The 24,005-nt window shown below is 51.0% G+C and overlaps 1 protein-coding gene across 11 annotated transcripts in view; it reads right to left on the reverse strand.

The window, feature by feature from the left end:
- The window catches only part of plekha6 (pleckstrin homology domain containing, family A member 6), a 358,362-nt gene that overhangs the window by 111,559 nt on the left and 222,798 nt on the right, over positions 1 to 24,005 (reverse strand). For all 11 annotated transcript variants that reach the window (XM_072480061.1, XM_072480065.1, XM_072480059.1 and 8 more), the window contains one exon: positions 2,097 to 2,180. In XM_072480061.1, coding sequence (XP_072336162.1) covers positions 2,097 to 2,180 — 84 coding nt within the window. The remainder of the gene's footprint in view (positions 1 to 2,096; positions 2,181 to 24,005) is intronic.

Consider the following 24,005-nt stretch of genomic DNA (forward strand, 5'->3'; position numbering starts at 1 on the left):
AGTACGAGTATTGAGATTAACAGTCACACGCACCTATTTCCTATTTACAGCTCGTGAATATGACAAATAGAGGTACAGGTGATGATTAGGAAATTTCATCGCCTCTCAGATCATATGGAGGCTTCGTATTTTTAGAACTCTCACAGAACTAGCTCACACATCTAGAAGTTCTGCTTACTGATAAAACCATTCTGGCTGACAACGGCAACCGGAGAGCCTCAGAGACAAGGCAAACTATTTTCATCTATCCTCGCCTTTGGGGTGCCAATGAGATCGAGTGCAACTCTGGTTTTAGACTTAAATCAAGAGTATAATTTTGGTCAGGGGAGTAGAAACAACATTCCACACCAGCCCCCGACTGATGAGTTGAGGTAAAGTTACCCCCTCCCCCAACAAAATATTAATTTGGATGCTGAGAATGTAAAGTGTCTTCATTGTAACCTTGTTTATCCACAGGGGCTTCTTGGAGACCAGGAACCCGCTCACGATTCAGTATCCTGTTTTGAGTGTTGATTCATTGCTTTTGGAACTATTTCCGACTGGCTGCAGGGTTAATCATCAGCCTATCGGGAAGATCGCCTTGGTTTGGTCTGCCTTCAACTATTTTATACTATCGTCCCAACATCAAAATAAAACGATATGGACTTTGGTCCTTCAACAGATTCCTCAAAATAAACCACAGGCTGGATTCCCCGGTTCTCCAGCCGCGTGCATCTCGGCGGAGCGCCATTCGCTGGCGGTGGGATTCTCTCTTCCCGCCACTTGTCAATGGGATTTCCCATTGGAGCCACCCCACGTTGCTGGGATGCCTGCGGGCGGTGGTGCACTGCCGATGGGAAGAGAGAATCCCAAAGGCTGGAGAATTCCGGCCAACAGCGTGCAATTATAAAGGGCCTGTTCATATATGTCTATGGCATGGTTGAAGGGCCGGTGCACACTCAATGGGCTGAATGGCCTCCTTCTGCCCTGCAAATTCTATGATTCTCTGAGATAGAGAGAGGGAGAGAGAGGTACGACAGTTTATGGAGTGAATTCTAAAGTTTAGAGCTTCAGTAGATGAATGCATAGCAAGCAATGGCGGAGCAATGAAAATCGGGATTGCGAGAGGCCAGAATAAAACAATATTCCGAGCTCTTGTAGGTCACCTATATTTCCGAGAAGCTATACATTGGAAAATAAACCGGAGAAGTTGCGACAAAAGTTATGCCCCTCTTAACCTGGCATTGTTGTGCCCAGCTCAGCTATTAAATCCAGCAGGTTGCTGATTCATACAAACCAGCAAGGTTCTAGGCATGGTGGCACAGTGGTTGGCACCATTGCCTCACAGTGCCAGAAACCCGGGTTCGATTCCGGCCTTGGTTGACTATCTGTGCTGCCCGTGTCTGCGTGGGTTTCCTCCGGACGCTCCGATTTCCTCCCACAGTCTAAATTTCTGCAGGTTGGGTGGATTGGTGCGCAAAGATGTGCAGGTCAGGTGGGGTTATGGGGATAGGGTGGGGGGGGGGGGGGGGGGGGGGGGACCCAGGTAGGGTGCTCTTTCAAAGGGTTGCTGCAGACTCAATGGGCTGAATGGCCCCCTTCTGCACTGCAGAGATTCTATGGATTTGATTGTTCGAACCTTTGCTAAATTAACGGATCTCAAAAGAGGGCACAGATTAGGCTACAAATATTCTCAGTGCCTCTGTTATAGGAAGAAGATGGTCAAAAACCTCAGCCAGGTTAAGCAGTCACACTCAGTTGACTAGATGGCAGACAGTCATTGTGAAGACTCATACGGGTCGAATGATATTTCGACGTGGTAACGTCAGACAATCAATCCCAATTGAACTACAGCTTTTCAGGTGACGGGATAGGGAAGGTAAGCAGGGCTCATGCAACTGGAACCCATCAGACGAGCAGAGATGACAATCAAGACCCATAGAACACAGCCCTTTAGAAAAGAAGAGAAAGACAGAGAGAGAGGGAGAGAGAGAAGGGGAGAGAGAGGGAGAGTGAGAGGGAAACCAACACCCATTAAACTAGACCTCTATAGGAGTAGAGGAGAGGGAGAGCAAAACTCACAGTGCGAAAGAGAGAAAAAGTCATATTAGACTCACTTGTCTTCCAGTTTGAAGATGCAGTTCTCAATGGGCACAACCCCGGTCACTGGGTCCTGGAATGTGGTAGTTCTGTCATTGTGACTGAAAAAGAATAGAAGAGGTTAAGCGACCGAGGCAGAATATTATTCCAAAACTTTAGCCAACGCTGATCACTTATACTCAGGGTTTGAAGTGGAGACTGTGACCAGTGACTCTGAAGGTTTGAGAGCTCTGTAGCTATTATTCAGGAGAATGAAACTTTTTTCACCGGAAGGATTGAAACCACTTTTCCACCATTAGCTGAGAAGGTGGCCTTGTTCTAACTCTTCTATTGGTGTAGAGCCTCAATGAAGAAAGGGCACAGGTTAAAGCCCTCCCATCTTATCTTGTACTCAGAGGGATTGCAACCTCCCGGACTGTATGCATGAGACCTATACATTGTAAACATAACCTGTAAATGTCCCTCAAACTGGCATGTACTGGATTGAAAGAAATTGAACTGTTCTGCACTTTATGGAGTGTCAATTTGATCCGTCATGTGATGTACTTCGACAAATTATATGGAGAAAGGATATTTTTTGGAAAGAAATCTCTTCTGCCAGTGTCACTGAGCAGCCATTATAAGCTGCAACAGAATGGTGGGGATAGCATTTCCTTCAAATTTCCCCAAGAACAGACGCCAGGCCTTCATGCAAAATCTCTCCTGCTCCCTCTGAATAACAGGGAGAAAAGGACCCCCAAGAGGTGATCGAACCTGTGATATTCCCGTACAACATGGGGAAGAGCAGTCTCACTCTGCTGGCAAAGCAGAGCGGGGGTCTGTCAATGGAGCCAGCCAGCCACATACCCCATTTCCAGGTACACGGCAGGAGTTATTGTCATGTTTGATCCGGAGACTGAGAACATCAATCTAGTTTGACTCTCCAATGGAGTAACTGAAAGTGCTCCGCATGGTCAGGGGCGCTGTCCTTCAGATGAGGCCCTGTCTTCCTCTCAAGTGGGTGTAGAAGATCCCACAATCTCTACGGGGAGCAATGGAGCTAGCCCGGGGATCCCAACCAATATTTATTCCTGAATCGACATCACGAAAATAGATTCGCTGACCATTATCAGATTGCTATTCTTGGGAACCTGCTGTGCGCAGAGTGGCTGCCGTGTACTCTACATTACAACAGTGACGATTCTTCAAAGGTACGTCATTGGTTGTAACGTGTTTTGGGGTGTCCTGAGGATGTGAAAGGCGATATAAAAATTCAAGGGGGCGGCACGGTAGCATAGTGGCTAGCACTGCTGCTTCACAGCGCCAGGGTCCCAGGTTCGATTCCCCGCTGGGTCACTGTCTGTGCGGAGTCTGCACGTTCTCCCCGTGTCTGCGTGGGTTTCCTCTGGGCGCTCCGGTTCCCTCCCACAGTCCAAAGACGTGCAGGTTAGGTGGATTGGCCATGCTCAATTGCCCTTGGTGTCCAAAATAGGGTTAGATGGGGTTACTGTGGTGGGGGGTGGGGTGGAGGTATGGGCTTGGGTGTGGTGCCCTTTCCAGGAAGGGCAGTGCGGACTCGATGGGCTGAATGGCCTTCTTCTGCACTGTAAATTCTATGAATCTATGAAATAGGTCATTCTTTCTATCTTTGGGGCAGGAGGCCCACACCTTATGTTCATACATGAAGCACGGTAGCATAATGGTCAGCGCTGCTGCCTCACAGAGCCAGGGACCCACGTTCAATTCCATCTGTGTGCAATTTGCATATTCTCCCCGTGTGTGCGTGGGTTTCCTCTGGATGCTCCGGTTTCCTCCCACAGTCCAAAGATGTGCAGGTTAGGTGGATTGGCCACGTTAAATTGCCCCTTAGCGTCCAAAGATTTGCAGTTCGGGTTGAGTTACAAGTACAGGGCGGGAGAGTGGGCCTAGGTGGGATGCATTTTCAGAGGGCCGGTGCAGACGCCATGGGCCGAATGGCCTCCTTCTGCCTTATAGGGATTCTATGTTGGGGTTCCCACATCCTGATTAAAATCTCTGTTCCTACCCTCCCAAAGCATCTCTAACATGTTGGAGTTCCCATTGCCATTCTTTATGTGAGCACTTAATCATAAATGATTAAGCACAGATCAATAAACAGGGTAACACACAGAACTGCCCTACATTGCCCAGGACTAAGTGTGCTCGCCTCAAATCAACTGTTATTCAAGATAAACACTTTGAAATCATCCATAAACAAATAGATTAACATGTCGCAAGAAGCCAACCATGGTTAGCAACAGAGAAAAGCTCACCAGCCCAAGGAACCTGCCTGTTGAAGTCACCAGGCCACAAATGGCATTCTCTCCCTTATTGGGTTTTCTCTCGAATCATATGTAATCAAGTTCCGAACTCGCGCACGCTGTCTGCGTCAATACACTTTCGACTGCAACAACAACTTCATTTATATAACACCTTTAATGTGGGAAAACATTTCAAGAAGCTTCACAAGACCGTGACCAAACACAATTTGAAACAGTGTCACGTGACGAGATAAATCGGGTCGGTGACCAAAACCCTGGTCAAAGAAGCATGTTTTAAGATGCAACTTGAAGGAGGAGGTGCCGAATCAGCGAGATTTCGAGAGGGAATTCCCAATCTTTACGCAAAGGAAGCTGAAGCCACAGCTGCCAATTGGAGCGGTTACAATCCGGGATGTGCAAGATGCCGGAATTAGAGTGGCTCAGATATCTCAGAGGATTATGGGGCTGGCGGAGGTGACAGAAAAAGGGGGAGGGGGGTCGTCGTCAAGGACATGGAGGGATTTGAACACAAGGATGAGAATTTTCCGATAAATCAAGGGGTAGTGTAGCTCAGCGAGAAGAAACATTATTGACAACTTTTACCCGGCTTGTGATCGTCACTCTTCACCTCCCCATTTTTAACTCGGTTTCCCTGGAATTTGGACCTTACACAGTGGTAAACAATTCCACTGGCTAAACATTATCAATCCCCTTCACAATATCAATGAATCCTCCAAGGGTCCAAAAAAAACCCAAGAGGACAAAACTCCTTAACCTTTGTAAATTTTAGTGGGTAATACTTGCACCGAAATCACACGGTTGTACTTTCAAATCCCACTTCAGCGCAAAAACTTCAAGTGTGGTACTCCGGGAGTGTCGCACTGTCAGAGTTGCAGCCTGTCAGATGAGGCCTCATCTGCCCTCTTAGGTGGACTTAAAACAATCCAGGGTGCTATTTTGAAGAGGAGGAGGGAAGTAGCCAGTGTCTTGCTAATATTTCATAGATTCCCTGCACTGCAGAAGGAGGCCATTCGACCCATCGAGTCTGCACCATCCCTATAAAAGAGCACCCTACCCAGGCCCATGTCCCCGCCCTATCCCCGTAACCCCAGCTAAACTTTTGGACGCAAAGGGGAAATTTAGTGTGGCCAATCCACCTAACCTGCATGTCTATGGATTTATCCCTCAATACTGAGACAGATTATCTAGACAGTATCACATTGGTTTTGTTAGAGCTTGCACCACTACTGACTGAGCTGGTTCAGCCCTGAAGGGACTTCTGCCAGACTGTGCCTGCGGGAAAAGAAATCCACCAGGCCAATCTAGCTGATGCAGATGCATCTGTGCACGACAGTACAGGTAGGAATGAGCACCACGCTTGTCCTTCTGCAGACAGAGTCACATCTGCACACTGTGGATACCCTCCAAGATGTTGTGTGGTGCTAAGTGGAATAGATTCAGGACAGAGTAGCAGCTCTGAATCAGGCATCCATGAGGCGCTGTGGGTCATCAGCAGCAACAGAATTGTACTCGTCCACAATCTGTTACCTCATGACATAGTGTGTCCCACACACTACCGTTACATCAAGCCAAGGGATCAACTGGATTCACTGAACAGGGATGGAGACCATGCCATGTGCAATACCAGCATACCTAAATATGAGATGTCAACCTGGCGAAGCAATAAGCCAGGACTACTTGCATGTCGAACAATGGAACCTGCATGCAATAGGCAGAGCTAAGCCAATCCCACAGCCAAAGGGTCACATCAAAGTTCTGCGTTCCTGCCACATCCAGTCATGAATGGTGGTGGACGGGCAGCACGGTGGCGCAGTGGGTTAGCCCTGCTGCCTCACGGCGCCGAGGTCCCAGGTTCGATCCCGGCTCTGGGGTCACTGTCCATGTGGAGTTTGCACATTCTCCCCGTGTTTGCGTGGGTTTCGCCCCCACAACCCAAAGATGTGCAGGTTAGGTGGATTGGCCACACTAAATTGTCCCTTAATTGGAAAAAAATGAATTCGGTACTCTAAATTTAAAACAAAATTGAAAAAAAAAAACATTTGAATGGTGGTGGACAATTAAACACTGAATCAAAAAGAGGCTCCATAAATATCTCCATCCTTAATGACTGGGGTGACCAGCATATCAATGCAAAAGATAAGACTGAATCATTGACAAGTATCTTCAGCCAGGAGTGCCATGTGGGTGATCCATCTCAACCTCCTTCTGAGGTCCCCAACATCACAGACATTGGCCTTCAGTCACATGACTCAACGTGATGTCAAAGACGGCTGTGCCTCTGCAGCCTGCAAAGTCTCTGAAAACATCCCAGCAATAGCACTTGTGCTCCAGGACAGCTGCTCCCCGAGACAAGTTGTTCCAGTGCAGCTACAACATTGACACCTCCCTGACAATGTGGGAAATTGCTTAGTTATGTCCTGTCCACAAAAATCAGGACCAATCCAACCTGGCCAATTATCACTCCTTCAGCCTACTCTTCATCATTGGCAACGTGATGGAAGGTGTTGTTGACAGTGTTATCAAGCAGCACTTACTCAGCAATAACCAGCTCACTAATGCTCAATTTGGATTCTGCCAGGGATGCCTGGCTCCTGGTCGCATTCCAACCTCGGTCCAAACTTAATGGTCACTTCAGGGCCTTTTCCCAGGCAGCCTCAATTTCTAGGCTGGCGGGCGGCCAATGACTGAGGCTGGAACCAGAAAGAAATCTCAGGCTCAGGTGGAAAGGGAGGATGGGCACTTCAATCGGAGGGCACCCTCCCCTCGGGGACCGTAAATCTCCGGCCATCATAGAATTTACAGTGCAGAAGGAGGCCATTCAGCCCATCAAGTCTGCACCGGCTCTTCGAAAGAGCATTCTACCCAAGGTCAACACCTCCACCCTATCCCCATAACCCAGTAACCCCACCCAACACTAAGGGCAATTTTGGACACGAAGGGCAATTTAGCATGGCCAATCCACCTAACTTGCACATCTTTGGACTGTGGGAGGAAACCGGAGCACCCGGAGGAAACCCACGCACACACGGGGAGGATGAGCAGACTCAGCACAGACAGTGACCCAGGCCGGGATCGAACCTGGGATCCTGGAGCTGTGAAGCAATTGTGCTATCCACAATGCTACCATGCTGATCCTTTATGGATTAGCTCATAATCGCCAGCCATAATTGCTACCTGCCTAAGCAGTCTTCACCCTCTGGTCTTCAACATGGGTTCTTATCATAGAAGGTAGGGAATTTTTAAATTCCTCTAAGAGCCTAACCTCTCTCAGGTACTCAGAGGGAGTTACAACTCCCAATGCTCATATCCACCTATTAAAATTGTTCTGCTTAACCCTTTCGAATTGGGCGTATGTCTGTCCTAGCTGTCTCCTTAAATTCTAAAACTTTTGCCTTTTTGCTTCAGGAACCAATTCATATGCACCCTGAATAGCTCTTTTTTTAACCTCATCACAATTTTGAGACACTCCGTCTGACAGGGAAGCATCAACTTCCTGTGCCCGCCCCACCAATTAACTCTGTCCACATTCCCTTAGCCACTACGTTTGGGTTGCTACTTTCTCAAACGCCCCAGGAAACGTTTATATCTCCTGTATAAATTTAAACATATCGAAACTGGGTTTCCGTTCTAAGATTAAGCTCCCCTCCAGTTCCTGGCAACTTCCCGCTAACATCTCGTGCCTTCAGCTGGAACTCTCTATTTTGCTTTTTCCTCTATCTCTAATTCCAACCACCTCATTTCCATCTCCATTATTTTCTCTATTTGCTGCATCTCCATTTCTTTTTCTATTCTTTTTAAATCCCTTTCATGCTCGAACCCTCTCCTGCTCAACACCCGCACCAGAAAATGTCCTTGATGCTCCAATACTGTGTGGGCTCTCCTGTGTTCCGAGCATCGTTTCAAACTTAAATGCTGAGTAATCATGTCAGTTATCTCCACCTTGCTAGCTCCAGCTGGTACCTCTAATTCACCTGGCAATTTGACTAGCTTGGCTTTTTGAAGCTCTTTTAAATAAACCAGAGACAAGTCGTCCACCTGAAGAAAACCCTTAGCAGCTTCCAGAGTCATCCTGTTATATCACGATAAACCTGGGGCGCAATTCTCCCATCGGGAGACTAAGTCCCGACGCCGGAGTGAAAACCGGAGTATTTCACTCCGGCGTCAGAGGCCGCTCCCAGCTCCCTATTCTCCCGCCCCCGGGGGGCTAGGAGCGGCGCCGCGTCATTTACGCGCGCCGGGCCTTGGCGCCGCATAAAATCGGCACCGCGTAAATGACGCGTCCGCCGCCGTGTAAATGACGTCACCCGTGCATGCACGGTTGCCGACACCAACCCGCAGCCGCCCCGCAAGAAGATGTCGGATGGCTCTTGCGGGGCGGCGGAGGAAAGGAGGTCCTCCTTCAGAGAGGCCGGCCCGCCGATCGGTGGGCCAGACCCCCTTTCAGGCCCCCCCCCCACAGGCCGCCCCCCCAGCGTTCCCGTGCTGTTCCCGCCGGCAGCGACCAGGTGTGGCCGGCGGCGGCGGAAGCCTGTCATGTTGGGCAGGCGGCTCGGCCCATCCGGGTCATAGAATCGCCGCTCGCCCATTGCAAACAGCGAGCGGCAATTCTCCCAACGGCCAGCCGTGATTCTCGCCGCGCCGTTTTGGGGGGGGGGGGGGGAAGATTCGCGTGCGGGCGTCAGGGCGGCGTGGTGGGACTCGTGCGGCGCCCGGGCGATTCTCCCACCCGGCGTGGGGGGGGGGGGGGGGGGGGGGAGGGGAGAATTCCGCCCCTGGTGTCTCTCTTTCATTTGTACTGTAACCCAAACATCGGCGTCTACCATTCCAAAGATTCTGGACACGAGCATCAAATTATGTTCCGACACTCTGGACTAGGACGTGTTCAATTCCAGCCCCACTTGACCCCGAGTCACAACACAGTTCAATTAACCAATAATTGAAAAAAACTCCCAACGTCTTTGGCCCTTTGCTGCCCAGTGATTACAGTCACCAGGTTTGTAAGTTTAAACACAATTACTGTTTATTTATAACAAAAACCATAAAGAAATATGCAACAAATACAACTAGTTAGCTATTATCTAACTCCTAATCCCAACTTTAACTTGCCCCGCACTTCACATACAAACACAAACACAGAAGGCAAGAAAGGGGGAAAAATAGTAAGTAAGTAAAGTCGGCATAGTCCCAGATGACCATAGGCTGCTTTCCCCTTTGAGGAGGTGAGCTGACTGGTGGTGATTTAACCTGAGGATTACCACACCTCAGGCAAGGGGCTAGGTTGAGAAGGTGGAACCTTCATGAATAAAACTAAGTAGTAAAAGACAAAGAGTCTTTGTTTCAGATGGTTGTTTCGAGCACCTCTCTCCTTCAGGGCTCTGTCGTTTCAGAAATACAGACTCACAGTCTTTCTGGAGAGAGAGAGAGAGACATGTTCTCTGCAGTTGAGAAAACAATGAGGAGAGAGAGCGTGAGCAGGTCCTTGTCTCTGTGTGTCTAGTACTCTGAGGTCTCCGAGAATCATCCCACTGGGATAGGATCCAATAACCACCTGTTACCGGGCAGAGTGCAGCCTTTGGACCAATTCATTGGCCACCAGCCAATCAATCAAACCGAGTCCCAACCCATCTCTCTCTCTGGTGCTGAAAAGTCTGAAGTCTCCTGGTCAAACTAGCAAAGTGTTCTCTCCTGTAACTACTGAATTTTCACTCCTCCCTGCTACTTGACTTAAAGATACATGTCCATTAATCATCCATGGATCGAAAATGATAACGGCAAAATAATAGAAAGGGGGAATAAACAGGAAGGACCTCTGTTGGAATACTTGACCCTTGAGAAGGTTAGGTTCTAACTGAGGGGAAGCTCGGAGGGGTTCTACAAGTCATGGGCACTATTTATTATGCACTTTCAAGAACTGGATACATCGAACATTAGTTGGGGGGGGGGGTGGGTGGGGGGTTGGGGGGGAGGGGGCTGTGTAGATTAAGGGTGACTACGGGTAATCCCTGATTCCTTTTTGTCATTTGTTTATCTAAACATGCGGGCTGATGTTTGGGGGTTGGTGGGCGGATGGGATTGTTGTTATTATGGGGATTGACATATCTTGCTGATTATTGTTTATTGTTGATGGGTGTAAATGTGGGAGAAAATGTGAAAAAGGAGGAGAATAAAAATATTTTTTTAAAAAACAAAAAACAGGAAGGACCTTTACAACCCACCTGGCCTGATGCAAGGGTCACCAACTGAGATGAATTGTAGGAATATGTTCTCTACCACATCAGTAACAAAAACGTGTATCTAAAATTCTGATTCAGAGAACGCAGCAACTAGAAAATGCTGCGCAGTTGTAACAAAGGGGAAACATCCCCCCCCTCCCAGATCAAATCTAGAAGAGTAAACAGCTGGTGTGAGTGGTACAGAAAGGTACACTGTCGCCACTTTGCCAGTAATCCTTGCCGTTGGCCGCCTGCCTCACCGCAAGCTTCACGCTGGTCCGTTCACTCTGTAAACATCTCCATACCCACTTGATACTGTAAAACTGATGGCAATCATCAACCTCTGGCGTGAGGCATGAATAAAACAACCGTTATCAGGTTACACTGGCTGGGATGGTTGTTTTGTTACTGTGTGTCTCAGGTATCACCAGCATGCGAGGAGTCCATACCCTGCCTTCACCCTCTCACTGTGGGGTAACATCCCAGGTAAATGCCTCCTTGTTACGCTTAGACTGAGCCCGCCTCCACCATTACTCCCAGGCAGCTCATTCCGGACCCCAACCACTCGCGGCGTGAAGAAGATTTCTGCACACCGCCATTGCTTCTTTTGCCCGTTGCCCAACAATCTTAAATCTGTGTCCTCTGGTCCTCAATCCTTCCACCAAGGGAACAGTTCCTCCCTACCGACTGCGCAGACCCCCTCATGAATACCTGAACCCCTCCATCAAATTCAGGAGAAGTGACCCTTCAATTTGGAAATGTTGATTTGCAAAGTGGGATTCACTCCCAAGTATGCAAGCCACCTATTCATGTCAGAATCGGCAATACAATTCTGTCTTTGGAGAAGTTACATCTTGGATTTATCGCAGCAGCAATGTTCTTATTTGACATTCTGATTAAATAAAATAAGGTTGCTTTATAAAAGGTCGCTGAGTGGTAGAGAACCTGCTTCCATGTTAAATACACCCATGGTGCCTGACATTTGTTAGAAACAATATTTATGTTGTTACAATCCAGGAAGAGACCAATAACTTTTTTAAAAAGCGATATGAATTTCCAGTTATTAGCTGCACAGACGACATGTCAAGAGTTCATGGGGGCGATTCTCCGCGGTGCGGACCAAGTGCCCGCGCCGTCGTGAACGCCGTTGCGTTTCCCGACGGCGCGAACAGGGCCCTGGCACGACCTATTCTGGCCCCCACAGGGAGCCAGCACGGCACTAGAGCGGTTCACGCCACTCCAGTGTCCTTACGCAGCGCCCATTTGGCGCCGTGCCAACCCGCGCATGCGCAGTTGGGCCGCGCCATCCTGCGCATGCGCGGGGAACTCCTTACGCGCGCCGGCCCCTCACCAACAGGGCGCCGGTTTCTGGGGCCGCGCATGGAAGGAGGTAGGCCCGGGGGGAAGAGGCCGGCCCGCTGGTCGGTGGGCCCCGATTGCGGGCCAGACCCCATCGGAGCCCCCCACCCCCCCCCACCCCACCCCCCCAGCGTTCCCGCAGAGTTCCCGCCGGCAGCGACCAGGGGTGGATGGCGCTGGCGGGAACCTATCGTGTCGTAGCGGCCGCTCAGCCCATCCGGCGTCGGGGGGGGGGGGGGGGGGTGGAAGCAAAATTCCTAATTGGTGGAATTATTTTCGTGAATCCTTTCTGCACCCTTGCTAATGCCGTCACATCCTTCCTAAAATGTGGCTCCAGAACTAGACACAATGTTCCACTTGAGGCCGAACCTGTGTTTTATCCAAGTTTCATGTAATGGCCTTACTTTTGTATTCCATGTCCCTAATAATAAAGAGCAGGATGATGTGTGCTGTAAGTACTCCCTCAACCTGTCTTGCCGCCTTCAATCATTTTATACACATATGCACCCTGCATCTCCTTTAGAATTGTACCCTTTATTTTATATTGTCTCTCCACTTTCTCTCTACCAAAATGAACCACTGACACGTCTGCCATTTGTCTGCCCATCCTGCCAATCTTTTGAGGTTCAACACTATCCTCCTCACAGTTTACAATACTTCCAAGCTTTGTTCAACTATAACTTAGGAAATTGTGCCCAATACACCAAGGTCGAGGGCATTTACAGGAAGAGAAAAGTACCGTAGTACATCATAGTACCATATCAGGGGAGCTCCACTATAGGCCTTCCTTCAGTCCAAATAACATCCATTCACCACTACTCTCCGTTTCCTGTCACTCAACTAATTTTGAGTCCATGTTGCTATTGTCTCTTTTATTCCATGAGTTCTAACTTTGCTCACAAGTCTGTTGTGTGGCACTTCCTCAAATGCCTTTTGGAGGTCTGTGTACACCACGTCAACAGCATTACCCTCCTCGACCGTCTCCGTTCCCACATCAAGAGGTTGCATTTTTCAAACGAGGCATTAAACTGAGCCTCTATCTGATCTCGCGGGTGGATGTAAAAGATCCCATTGCACATCTGAAGAAGAGCAGAGAGTTTTTATCCCAGTGTCCTACCCAATAATTATCCCTCAATCTTGCATCAGCAAAACAGATTATTTGGTCATGATCTCGTTGCCAGTAGCCGCTTGTTTACACAAAATTTATTGCCATCTGACAGCAATGGTTACTATTAAAGAATAATTTTTTGTCAAGGATGATGGAATGTCCTGAGGTCATGAAAGATGCTTTATAAATGCCAGTATCTTTTGTCTCTTTAGGTGCACTTGGGGAACTTTTTTTTATTCAGCTGTAGACGAATGTTTTCAGTATTTGTACAGGAGAAAGATACCATCACAAACATATTTATTGGAATCACAGAAAAATAGTGAGGAAAAGGCCCTTCAGCCCATCGAGCCTGCACCGCCACATGAAAGGCACCTGGGGCGGGATTCTCCCAACCCGGGGCCGGGCCGGAGAATCCCCGCGACGGGCGCGAATCGTGCCACGCCGCCCCGACGCCGGCACGCAGCACCATTGGCGCCAGCATGGTTGGTGCGGCGCCGGTCGGGGGCCGCTCTAGGCGGCCGACCCGTCGTAAAAAAAGCCGAGTCCCGCCGCCGTCCACACCTGCTCTCAGCCGGCGGGAACTCGCCGTGGAAGGGTCGGGGGGGAGGCGGCCTGTGGGGGGAGGCGGGATCCGACCCCGGGGAGGGCCTCCAATGTGGCCTGGCCCGCGATCGGGGCCCACCGATCGGCGGGCCGGCCTCACTGGCTGGGGGCCTCCTTTCATCCGCGCCGGCCCCTGTAGCCCTGCGCCATGTTGCATCAGGGCCGGCACGTTGAAGGGAGACACTGTGCATGCGCGCATTGGCGCTGGTGCCACTGCGCATGCGCAGATACCGCGACGCCCAGTTGACGCCGGGATCAGCAGCTGGAGCAGCGTGAACCACTCCAGAGCCGTGCTGGCCCCCTGTAGGAGCCAGAATTGCTGATCCTGAGGCCGTGTTGACGCCGTCGAGAAATGCGACCTCAGGATCACAGAATCCCGCAGATGACAGATCTGTCAATCCCAATCCCATTGACCCGCACTTGGTCCACAGCCTCGAATGTTAAGACGTGCCAAGTGCTTACCCAGGTACTTTTTAAAAGATGTGAGGCAACCCGCCTCTCCCACCCTGCCAGGCAGTGCGTTCCAGACCCTCACCACCCTCTGGGTAAAAACATTTTTCCTCAAATCCCCCGGAGCCGCCCACCTCTCACCTTGAACTTCTGTCCCCTCATAACCCACCTTTCAACAAAGAGGAACAGCTGTCCCCTATCCACCCCCTTCATAATTTGCCTCAAATATCCTGGTCAACATTTAAAACTTCAAACAACATCAATAAAACGCTGATATTCTGGGCATTTTCTCATTAGTGCTTTGCAGGATCATGCTCTCCGGATAACTTAGTTGCCTTTCTTCAAGTACCGCGGGATCTCTCACATCCAGCTGAAATTGCATTGAGCCTGGATTCACCGTCTCTATTGAAAGCTGGCACCTCGAGTAGAGCAGCACTCCTTTCGTACTGCACCATTAGTGTCAACCTAGAATGGTGCTCTTGAGTGGGACTTGAACCCATGGCCTTCTGACTCAGAATTGAAATTTCCAGCAATTAGCGTAGATGCCTCGGGCGCGATTCTTCCATCGGGAGACTAAGTCCCGACGCCGGAGTGAAAACCGGAGTGTTTCACTCCGGCGTCGGAGGCCATTCCCAGCCCCCTATTCCCCCGCCCCCGGGGGGCTAGGAGCGGCGCCGCGTCATTTACGCGCGCCGGGCCTTGGCGCCGCATAAAAGCGGCGCCGCGTAAATGATGTCACCGGCGCATGCGCGGTTGCCGTCCTCCCCGCGGCCGCCCCGCAAGAAGATGTCGGATGGATCTTGCGGGGCAGCAGAGGAAAGGGGGTCCTCCTTCAGAGAGGCCGGCCCGCCGATCGGTGGGCCCCGATCATGGGCCAGACCCCTTTTGAGCCCCCCCCCTCCCGCCAACAGGCCGCCCCCCCCCCCCCAGCGTTCCCACGCTGTTCCCGCCGGCAGCGACCAGGTGCGGATGGCGCCGTCGGGAACCTGTCGCGTTGGGCAGGCCGCTCGGCCCATCCGGGCCGGAGAATCGCCGCTCGGCCATTACCAACGGCAAGCGGCAATTCTCCCAGCGGCCAGCCGTGATTCGCGCCGCGCCGGTTTTTGGGGGGGGGGGGGGAGAGAGAATCGCGTGCAGGTGTCGGGCGGCGTGGCAGGACTCGGGCGGCGCCCGGGCGATTCTCCAACTGGCATGGGGGGGGGGGAGAATTCCGCCCCTCATCACATACAAACTGGATTGCATCTGAGGTACTCGTACATAAAAGTGACCAATAATACTTCAATTGAAGTTAATTTTCCCATGTTGGTATCAGATCAACAACACCTGTCCACCTTTGGGCCGAGGTGATTTAAGCAAATGTCTTTTTTTTTAATTTAGAGCACCCAATTCTGGTCTTTCCAATTAGGGGGCAATTTAGTGGGCCTGTGTCGCCCGCCGCACTCGGTGTGGTGAGGATTCGGGCCCGGAGGGCGACTGTCCGAAGGCTGTCAGCTGCCCAGTACAGGGACGCAGGGTGCACGCGACGCTCTGTAGCGTGGTGCGTGTCTCACTCGTGTCTGACACTATGTCGCCCCTCACCTCCTCTGGGGAACTCCCAGAATCTGGCACATCATAATTGAAGGTTCTTTTGTTTTTCTGTCTCTGTAGATAGTTCAGGCAGTGCCCTATTGGGCCCCCACTTCACCAACACTCCGACTCCCTCCCTCCCCACCACCCTCCTTTCCCCTCTCTCCACACCACCCCGCTTCCTTTCCCTTCTGTTGGTACAGAGATGGGCGTATCTGGTCTCTCCAGCGCAAAGTTTAGTGTGTGTACCGTTTGTTTTTTAGTACAACTGTGTTGTGAACTGTTTTAATAATCAGAGTATCGTACCCCCCCCTCCCCGTACGTTGGTACCGAGGGGGGGTACCCTGTTTCTACAACGCAAAATGAGTGTTTGTACCGTTTGGCCTTGTATATATTTTGCACTGTTTTAATAAAAAGATATGGCCGATTCACCCACCCTGTACATTTGTGGGCTGTGGGGTTGAGACCCACGTAGACACAGAGAGAATGTGCAAACTCCACATGGACAATGACCCGGGACCTCGGCGCCATGAAGCAGCCGTGCTAACCATTGCGCCATCATGCTACCCAAAAGCAGCAATGTCTTACTCCCAATAAATAAAATAATCTTTATTGTCACAAGTAGGCTTACATTAAGACTGCAATGTAGTTGCTGTGAAAAGCCCCTAGTCGCCACATTCCACCGCCTGTTCGGATACACTGAGGGAGAATTCAGAATCTTCAAATTACCGAACAGCACGTCTTTTGGGACTTGTGGGAGGAAACCGGAGCACCCGGAGGAAACCCACACAGACACGGGGGGAACGTGCAGACTCCGCGCAGACAGTGACCCAAAGCCGGGAATTGAGCCTCTGACCCCCTGGAGCTGTGAAGCCATAGTGCTAACCACTGTGCTACCTTGCTGCCCTTAAATTACCTGCCTCCCGTTAAATCCGAAGAGCCAAGAAAGAGAGCAGCAAGCTTCCACTTGCTTCAAGAAACGCAGGAATCTAGCCGCCACCATGATTCCAATCTCACCACGAGAGCAAGGATGGCTGCAATCGAGGAAAAGATCGAACCTGCTAAAGAGGAAGTGGTAGGGGACAGAGATGAGGGCGAGAGAGATCGGAGCACTTTATAAGTATGGAAGCAGAATGAGCAACGTGTGAGAAATGGAGAGGATGGAGAGCCAGGGATGAGCACGAGCGAGGTGTCAATGATGCCCAGAAAGGCAACGGTGGCAACATCAGCTGTGGCTCGGTTTAAGCTCCAGCTTGTCCTTTCCAAAACCATCAATCACGTCCACCAGCTTTAAATAATAGACTCTAAACTAGGCTGTTCTGCAATCATAGAACTTACAATGCAGAAGGAGGCCATTCGGCCCATCAAGATTCCACCGACCCTTGGAAACAGCTCCCTACTTAAGACCACACCTCCACCCTTTCCCCGTAACCCAGTAACCCCACCTAACTTTTTGGACACCAAGGGCAATTTAGCATGGCCAGTTCACCTAACCTGCACACCTTTGGACTGTGGGAGGAAACCGGAGCACCTGGAGGAAACCCACGCAGACACGGGGAGAACGTGCAGACTCCGCACAGACAGCGACCCAAGCCAGGAATCGAACCTGGGACCCTGGAGCGGAGCAGCAACAGTGCTAACCACTGCTACCGTGCCGCCCACATGCATTAACTGGTGTTGATATAGACAACACCGTCCTTGGGTTTCAGTGAAGTGTAATGGGGGGTGGCTGTTTTGAAACAATGAAATCCATGTGGCATGTGGTTAACACTTGGGTTCTGCTTGGGCACATTATTCTGTACCATCACCGGGCATGTCAACAGGGACGGGGGGAGAGGAGTTGGGAGCTGTGGACTGAAGGATACAGTTTAATTTGACAAATTAAGGGTAGCGCACTGCAAATGTGCTACTCACACTGATATTCAAACTCTGAAAATGCTTTAGCTTCAGTCTATTTTTTCCCTCGAGATTAGCAACTCCGAAATGCAACAGCAATAAGGATTACAGAAGCATACAGTCATTTTTCAACAATGTCAGGTTTATGAGGCAGTGCTTTGTAATCCATGCCAAGAGGCGAATTACTTCGAGTCGACACCCATGTAGTAAATACTTGCATCACCAGATCACAGATTTCACTTCTCATTCCTCACGGCACAACAATCTCCATCCCTTTTGTAAAGTATCAAACACGACGGGTTCCATCAAGTCTGGGATTCACGTCTGCATTCCAATACTGTGAGCTTGGTGCCAGTCAGTGAGAAAGTGAACCAGGTTATGTTAACCACAAGGCAATCCTGCTCCTCTGTAGCCCCCAAAGGATGCACTGAAGCTCATTGGAAAACACAAGCTAGCTGCTCACCAAGCCCCCACCGACTGTCTGCCAGAACCATCAGTAACAACAACTTGCAATTACATAACGGGTTTAACTTAGTGAGACATCCCCAGGAACCTCATCCGCAAATTGTCGACGCACACATCCTGACTTGGAAATATATCGGCCCATCCTTCACTGTCGCTGGGTCAAAATCTTGCCACTCCCTCTCAAACAGCACGGAGGGTGTGCATACACCACGTGGACTGCAGCCGTTCAAGAAGACATCTCACTGTCACTTTCTCAAGCGCAATTAGATGGGCAATAAAGAGGGGGACACGTTGGCTCAGTGGTTAGCACAGCTGCCTACGGCGCTGAGGACCCGTGTTCGATCCCGGCCCTGGGTCACTGTCTGTGACTGTCACTGTCACGCATGAGTGCGGCCTCAACCGGGACCTTGGATTGTTGTCCACTGCATTCACCCCCCACCATCTGGCCTGGGCTTGCGAAATCCTACCAAACTGTCCTGGCTTGAGACAATTCACACCTCTTTAACCTGAGATTATCCCTCTCCCCAGTTGCACCATCTGGATCTGTAAAGACTTAATTACCCGCAAAGACTTGCATTCAAAGTATCGTCTTGCATCATTGACTTTGTCTATATATATGTTTGTGGAACCCATCTCTTCACTCACCTGAGGAAGGAGCTGTGCTCGAAAAGCTCGTGGTTCTAAACAAACCTGGTGGACTTTAACCTGGTGTTGTAAGACTTCTTACTGTGCCCGCCCTAGTCCAACGCCGGCATCTCTACATCATGTGTGGAGTTTGCACATTCTCCCTGTGTCTGCATGGGTGTCACCCCCACAACCCAAAAATGTGCTGGTTAGGTGGGTTGGCCACACTAAATTGCCCCTTAATTGAAAAAAAAATAATTGGGTGCTTTAAATTTATTTTTAAAAGGGATGGGCATTAAATGTTGTTCCAGCTACTGAGGCTCACATCCCAGAAATGAATGGATAAAAACAGCCGCTTAACTTAAGTTAGAACTGCGGTGAAAGAGGTCGTTTTAAGGAGTGCCGTACAGTAGGACGGAAGGGTGGAGCGGATGAGAAGTTTAGGAAGGGAATTGCTGAAGTGTGTACTTTAGCACCTCGGTTTTATAAGGACTTAGTCAATAGACCCTGTGCAACGCAGCACTGCAGGTTTTTTTCACACAATTCCAATAAAGGTTGTGTTAACTCAATCATACGTAACTCCTATTGCCAAATTAGATTTAGTTCAAACCATCTAAATCTTACCCACCCAAGTAACAAGCCAAGTCACATTCTTCACCATTAAATTATGATGAAATTCCCCATTCAACCATGAACCTACATGAAGCACCATCTTTCAACTGGACGTTGTCATCTAACCGTTGGGAATGGACAGACACTGCAGTGTTAGATTATCGAGCTGGGTGAACTGTGCAGTGTAGGAAAATGGGTAAACTTACAACTTATTAGTTGAGGGGAGGCTGCCATAAAACTATTAAAATGATAAATAGTGTCAACATTCTCTATTTGATTGCATAGTCAAGTGGTAAGAGGCCGTTCAAACCCCTTGCTTCATTTAGTTAACATCAAACTGTTCCAATAGAACAAAGAACCAAAAACAATACAGCACAGGAACAGGCCCTTCAGCCCTCCAAGCCTGTATCGGTCATGATGCCAACCTTGGCCAAAACTGACAGCATTTCCTTGTGCCGTATCCCTCCATAGGGGACTTTCCTCCGGGAGGAAACCGGAGCACCCGGAATAAACCCATGCAGACACGGGGAGAATGTGCAGACTCCGCACAGACAGTGATCCAAGCGGGAATTGAGCCTGGGACCCTGGTGCTGTGAAGCAACAGTGCTAACTAACCACTACGCTACTGTCACTGGCTAATAGCTGACCTCCGATCTCCCACTCTCCATAAACATCAGCTGATCAAAGTGTGGATGTCTGTACCCTACTTGCACCTGTTTACCCTTCACCTCTATGATCGCTGACTAACACTGGGTCCTAGTTTGGCAGCCACATCATTTTAAAATACTCAACCCTCTGGTCAGATTCCTCCATGGCCATGCCCTCCCAATCACCTCTACCACCCCCCGAAAACCCTGAGCTCCTCCAACTCGGGCCTCTTGGTCGGAATTCTCCAGCTGTTAGGTTGCACCTTTGCCGTCGGCAGCGCACGCCCTGCCTGCGGGCTTCCCGGCATCGTGGGAATCGCCCGATGGGAAATCCCATTGACAAGCGGCGGGAAGACAGAATCCCGCCGCCAGCGAATGGCACGCTGCCGGGAAGCACGCGGCTGGGGAACCGGAGAATCCACCCCTTGCCTTTCCACCCCATCCTTCAGCCCGTCATTGGTTCCGGAATTCCCTCCCTAGATCTTCCCTGTTCACTATCTCACTCTCTGCCTTTAAGGTGCTCGTTAAAACAGACCATTTGGGCCACATTTCTGCCCGAACGTCCCCCTCTTGTGGCTGAATAACGGGTTTTGCCTGATGAGGCTATTTTAAAAGTTTTAGCAAGTTAAAGCCACTATGAAAATATAAGTGGTCATTGTTGCTGTCAGTGAGATATCCCGCCTGCTTTGGGGAGAAGCAAACACTAACCCATTTTCAAATTTGAAAAACATATTGGGAGTAAAACCAATTCAGGCTTTGACGGGCTAAACTGAGGAAAATAAGGATTACCCACAAAGCCTCCAGATGAGCCAGAGGCAAAGGCAACCGTTTCACAGGTTGTCAGGGCAACGAGAGTCTTTGTGGTTTGGCAACTCGGTTTAAGATTTTAACACATCAAAAACAAACATCAGCCCCGTCATAAAACGGCCAGATAATCAGAACGATTTGTGAAGTTGCAACCAAGTGCTGGGTCGCCTCATAGTGACGCAGAAAATTCCAACGATAGCAACTCAAATGTTTTCCACCAAGAGATGGCATGCAATTGTGAGTTCCTCGTTCAGAACAAAGGATGAGTGCCTGTAAGAAGAGATAGGGCGAGAGTGAGGCAGAGAAAGAGGGAGGCAGATTGGGAAATCGCGACGGAGCGCAAGTGCGAGGTGGAGTGTGAAGGACGCAGAGAGGGAGGGAGGCAGAGCAAGTGGAAGGCGGAGCAAGAGGCAGGCTGAGCAAGTGGAAGGCGGAGCACAAAGGGTTGGGGACGATACAAAGGGTTGGGGACGATTCTCCGGCCTCATTGCACCCGCCGCAAATCCCACTATGTCGGGAGAATTCCGGGAAAGGCTCGAAATGGGATTTGTGTCAGAAGCCAAACCGTTTCCAATGTTCACCCCCTTGCACGGCGTGAACCAGATTACCATATTAAAATATAAATTTCAATGTGAGTGTCAGCTTAAAGCCGAATTCTCCCGGCTCCCGCAATTCTCCCACCCGTCGGCGCAGCGTGAAGCCACCGCAAATTCCTACTGGTCTCTACAACAGAGACCAGGGGCGGGATTCTCCCCTACCCAACGGGGCGGGCCGTACCGGCACCGAGGAGTGGCATGAACCACGCCGGCATCGCGTCACCCAGAAGGTGCGGAATTCTCTGCACCTTCAGGGACTAGGCCGGCGCTGGCGGTGTTGGCGCGAAGGGCTTGGCGTCTCACCAACCGGCGCCGAAGGTCCTCCGCCAGCCAGCGCGAGTGGGCGCATGCGCGGGAGCGCCAGCGTGTGCTGGCGGCATCCCAGCGCATGCGCAGGGGGGTTCTTCTCCGCGCCGGCCATGGCGGAGGTTGACAGCAGCCGGCGCGGAGGGAAAGACCCGTACCGGCCTCCCCGAACAGGCGTCGGAACGTGGCGACTAGGGGCTTTTCACAGTAACTTCATTGAAGCCTACTTGTGACAATAAGTGATTTTCATTTCATATGAAGAGTGCCCCCACGGCACAGGCCCACCTGCGGATCGGTGGGCCCCGATTGCGGGGCAGGCCACCGTGGGGGCACCCCCTGGGGCCAGATCCCCCGCGCCCCCTCGAGGTCTCTGCAGGCCGCCCGTAGAGCCAGGTCCCGCCGGTACGGGCCTGGTTTGATTTACGCCGGCGGGACCGGCCGAAAACGGGCGGCCGCTCGGCCCATCGCCGGCCGGAGAATCGCCGGCAGGGAGGGGCGCTGCTAGCGGCCGCCGACCGGCGTGGCGCGATTCCCACCCCCGCCAAAACCCCGGTGCCGGAGAATTCGGCAGCTGGCGTTGGGGCGGGATTACGCCGCCCCACGGCGATTCACCGACCCAGCAGGTGGTCGGAGAATCCCGCCCATGATGTGATTACCATTCCAGGGGGCTCGAAGATCATTGTAGCCCCCGGGTGGATGGCCGGGGGAATGGGCAGTGCCTCCTGGCATTGCCAGTGTAAGCGTACGGGAGGTGAAAGGGATGATGCCTATAGGGAGGGTCATGATGTCCCGATTCCCACGATCGTTGGAGGGGGTGGGGTGTGTTGGAGAATGGGTTGATGCACGAAGATGGGGGAGGTGGGTATCAGATCCCCCTGATGCCTGAATAATGTGGGGGGGGGGGGGGTGGAGGTGAGAGGGGTGGGTGGGCGGGCGTCTCTTTACTTTGAGATCAGGGCACCCTTAAACAATGTCACTCCGATCTCGGAGGAGCCGGACCTGCCTGCGTCGTTAGGCCCCGCACACTGGATTCATGGCGCAAATCACCCCAACCTCCAGAAAAAAATCTAAGTATGGTTGGATTGCGATTTGGATATTGCCGACCCACCAGCGGGAATCGCACCCCGTTCCCGCCGCAGACCACACATAGAAACATTTAAGGAGAATCGCGCCCCATTGTCCTTTTCTATTCATGGGATATAGATGTTGGCAGAGCCAAAATTTGATGCCCATCCAGAATTGCTCTTGAGCTGAGTGGCTGGCTACGCTATTTCAGAGGGCAGTTAAGATTCAACAACACTTCTGCAGATCTGGACTTACATGAAGTCCCGACTTGATAAGGATGACAGATTTCCTTTCCCCACAGGGCAATAATGAACCAGACGGGTTTATCTTTTTTACAAACAATCGATGACAGCCATCAGACCACCATTACTGAGATTAACTTTCTTTCCAAGATTTATTGAGCCAGCTGCCATGGTGGGATTTGAACCTGTGTCCTCAGAGTTCTAGATTACTAGCCCAGTGACAGTCCCACTGAGCCACATCTCCCTCACGTCTCCTCTGAGGGGCCATGAACCACAAGAGGCTGCTCCGAAGCCACGGAAATTGCAGTGGCCGTCCGCAACTTTATCGCATGGCAGCAAAAACTGCTGGGAATGGGAATCCCAGGATTTGGATTGACTACTAGGGAATCTGGCCCACAGCGTGTTCGGGATGAATTTTCCCGAGGGACCCTGAAATCGAGACTACCTGCAGGCCCTGGGCTTATGCATGGCTTCAGCGACCCCTCCTGCCGGAGCAAATGTACACGGAACAGCCTCCCAATTGAACAGCCTCCGCCATTCGATTAGGGACGGTGGACAGAATGACTGCACGGGTGGGCCATTGAGAGAGCCGGCAGCGTTGGGCTGCCAGCAGCCCGGCCAGGTGAGGTGGCTGCTGTGCCGAGGCAGGTAGGTGTGCGCGAGGGCCTCTCTAAATGGGGGGGGGGGCACTCAGACGCCAACTTAACCGGATTGTAAAAAAATGAAGGACCGAATATGTTAGGTCGATTCGTGTGGAGGGAGAACGAATATACAGGGACGAATGCGGCCTTCGCGGATTCATCATTGGGGATTGGGAGGCGAATCTCCGATGGCCCTCCCACCCGGTGGACACCCCCCATTCAGTGTCGGGGCTCCAGACTCGGTTGGTGACCTGACTGACACGAGGATAATCCCACGGGTAATGGTTCAGTCGCATACAGTATGACATTTCTGTACAGTCTGCGAGCCCATGAGCCACATGTCGTATGTGACCGACCAGCAGCTAGTTTTAATATTGTGCCTGCAGCTGGTTTTAATATTGTAAGGTTTATCAGAATCTAGCAGTGAACCAGATTGGGACAAGTTGAG

Source organism: Scyliorhinus torazame, chromosome 17, assembly GCF_047496885.1.
Source record: "Scyliorhinus torazame isolate Kashiwa2021f chromosome 17, sScyTor2.1, whole genome shotgun sequence".
NCBI lineage: Eukaryota > Metazoa > Chordata > Chondrichthyes > Carcharhiniformes > Scyliorhinidae > Scyliorhinus > Scyliorhinus torazame.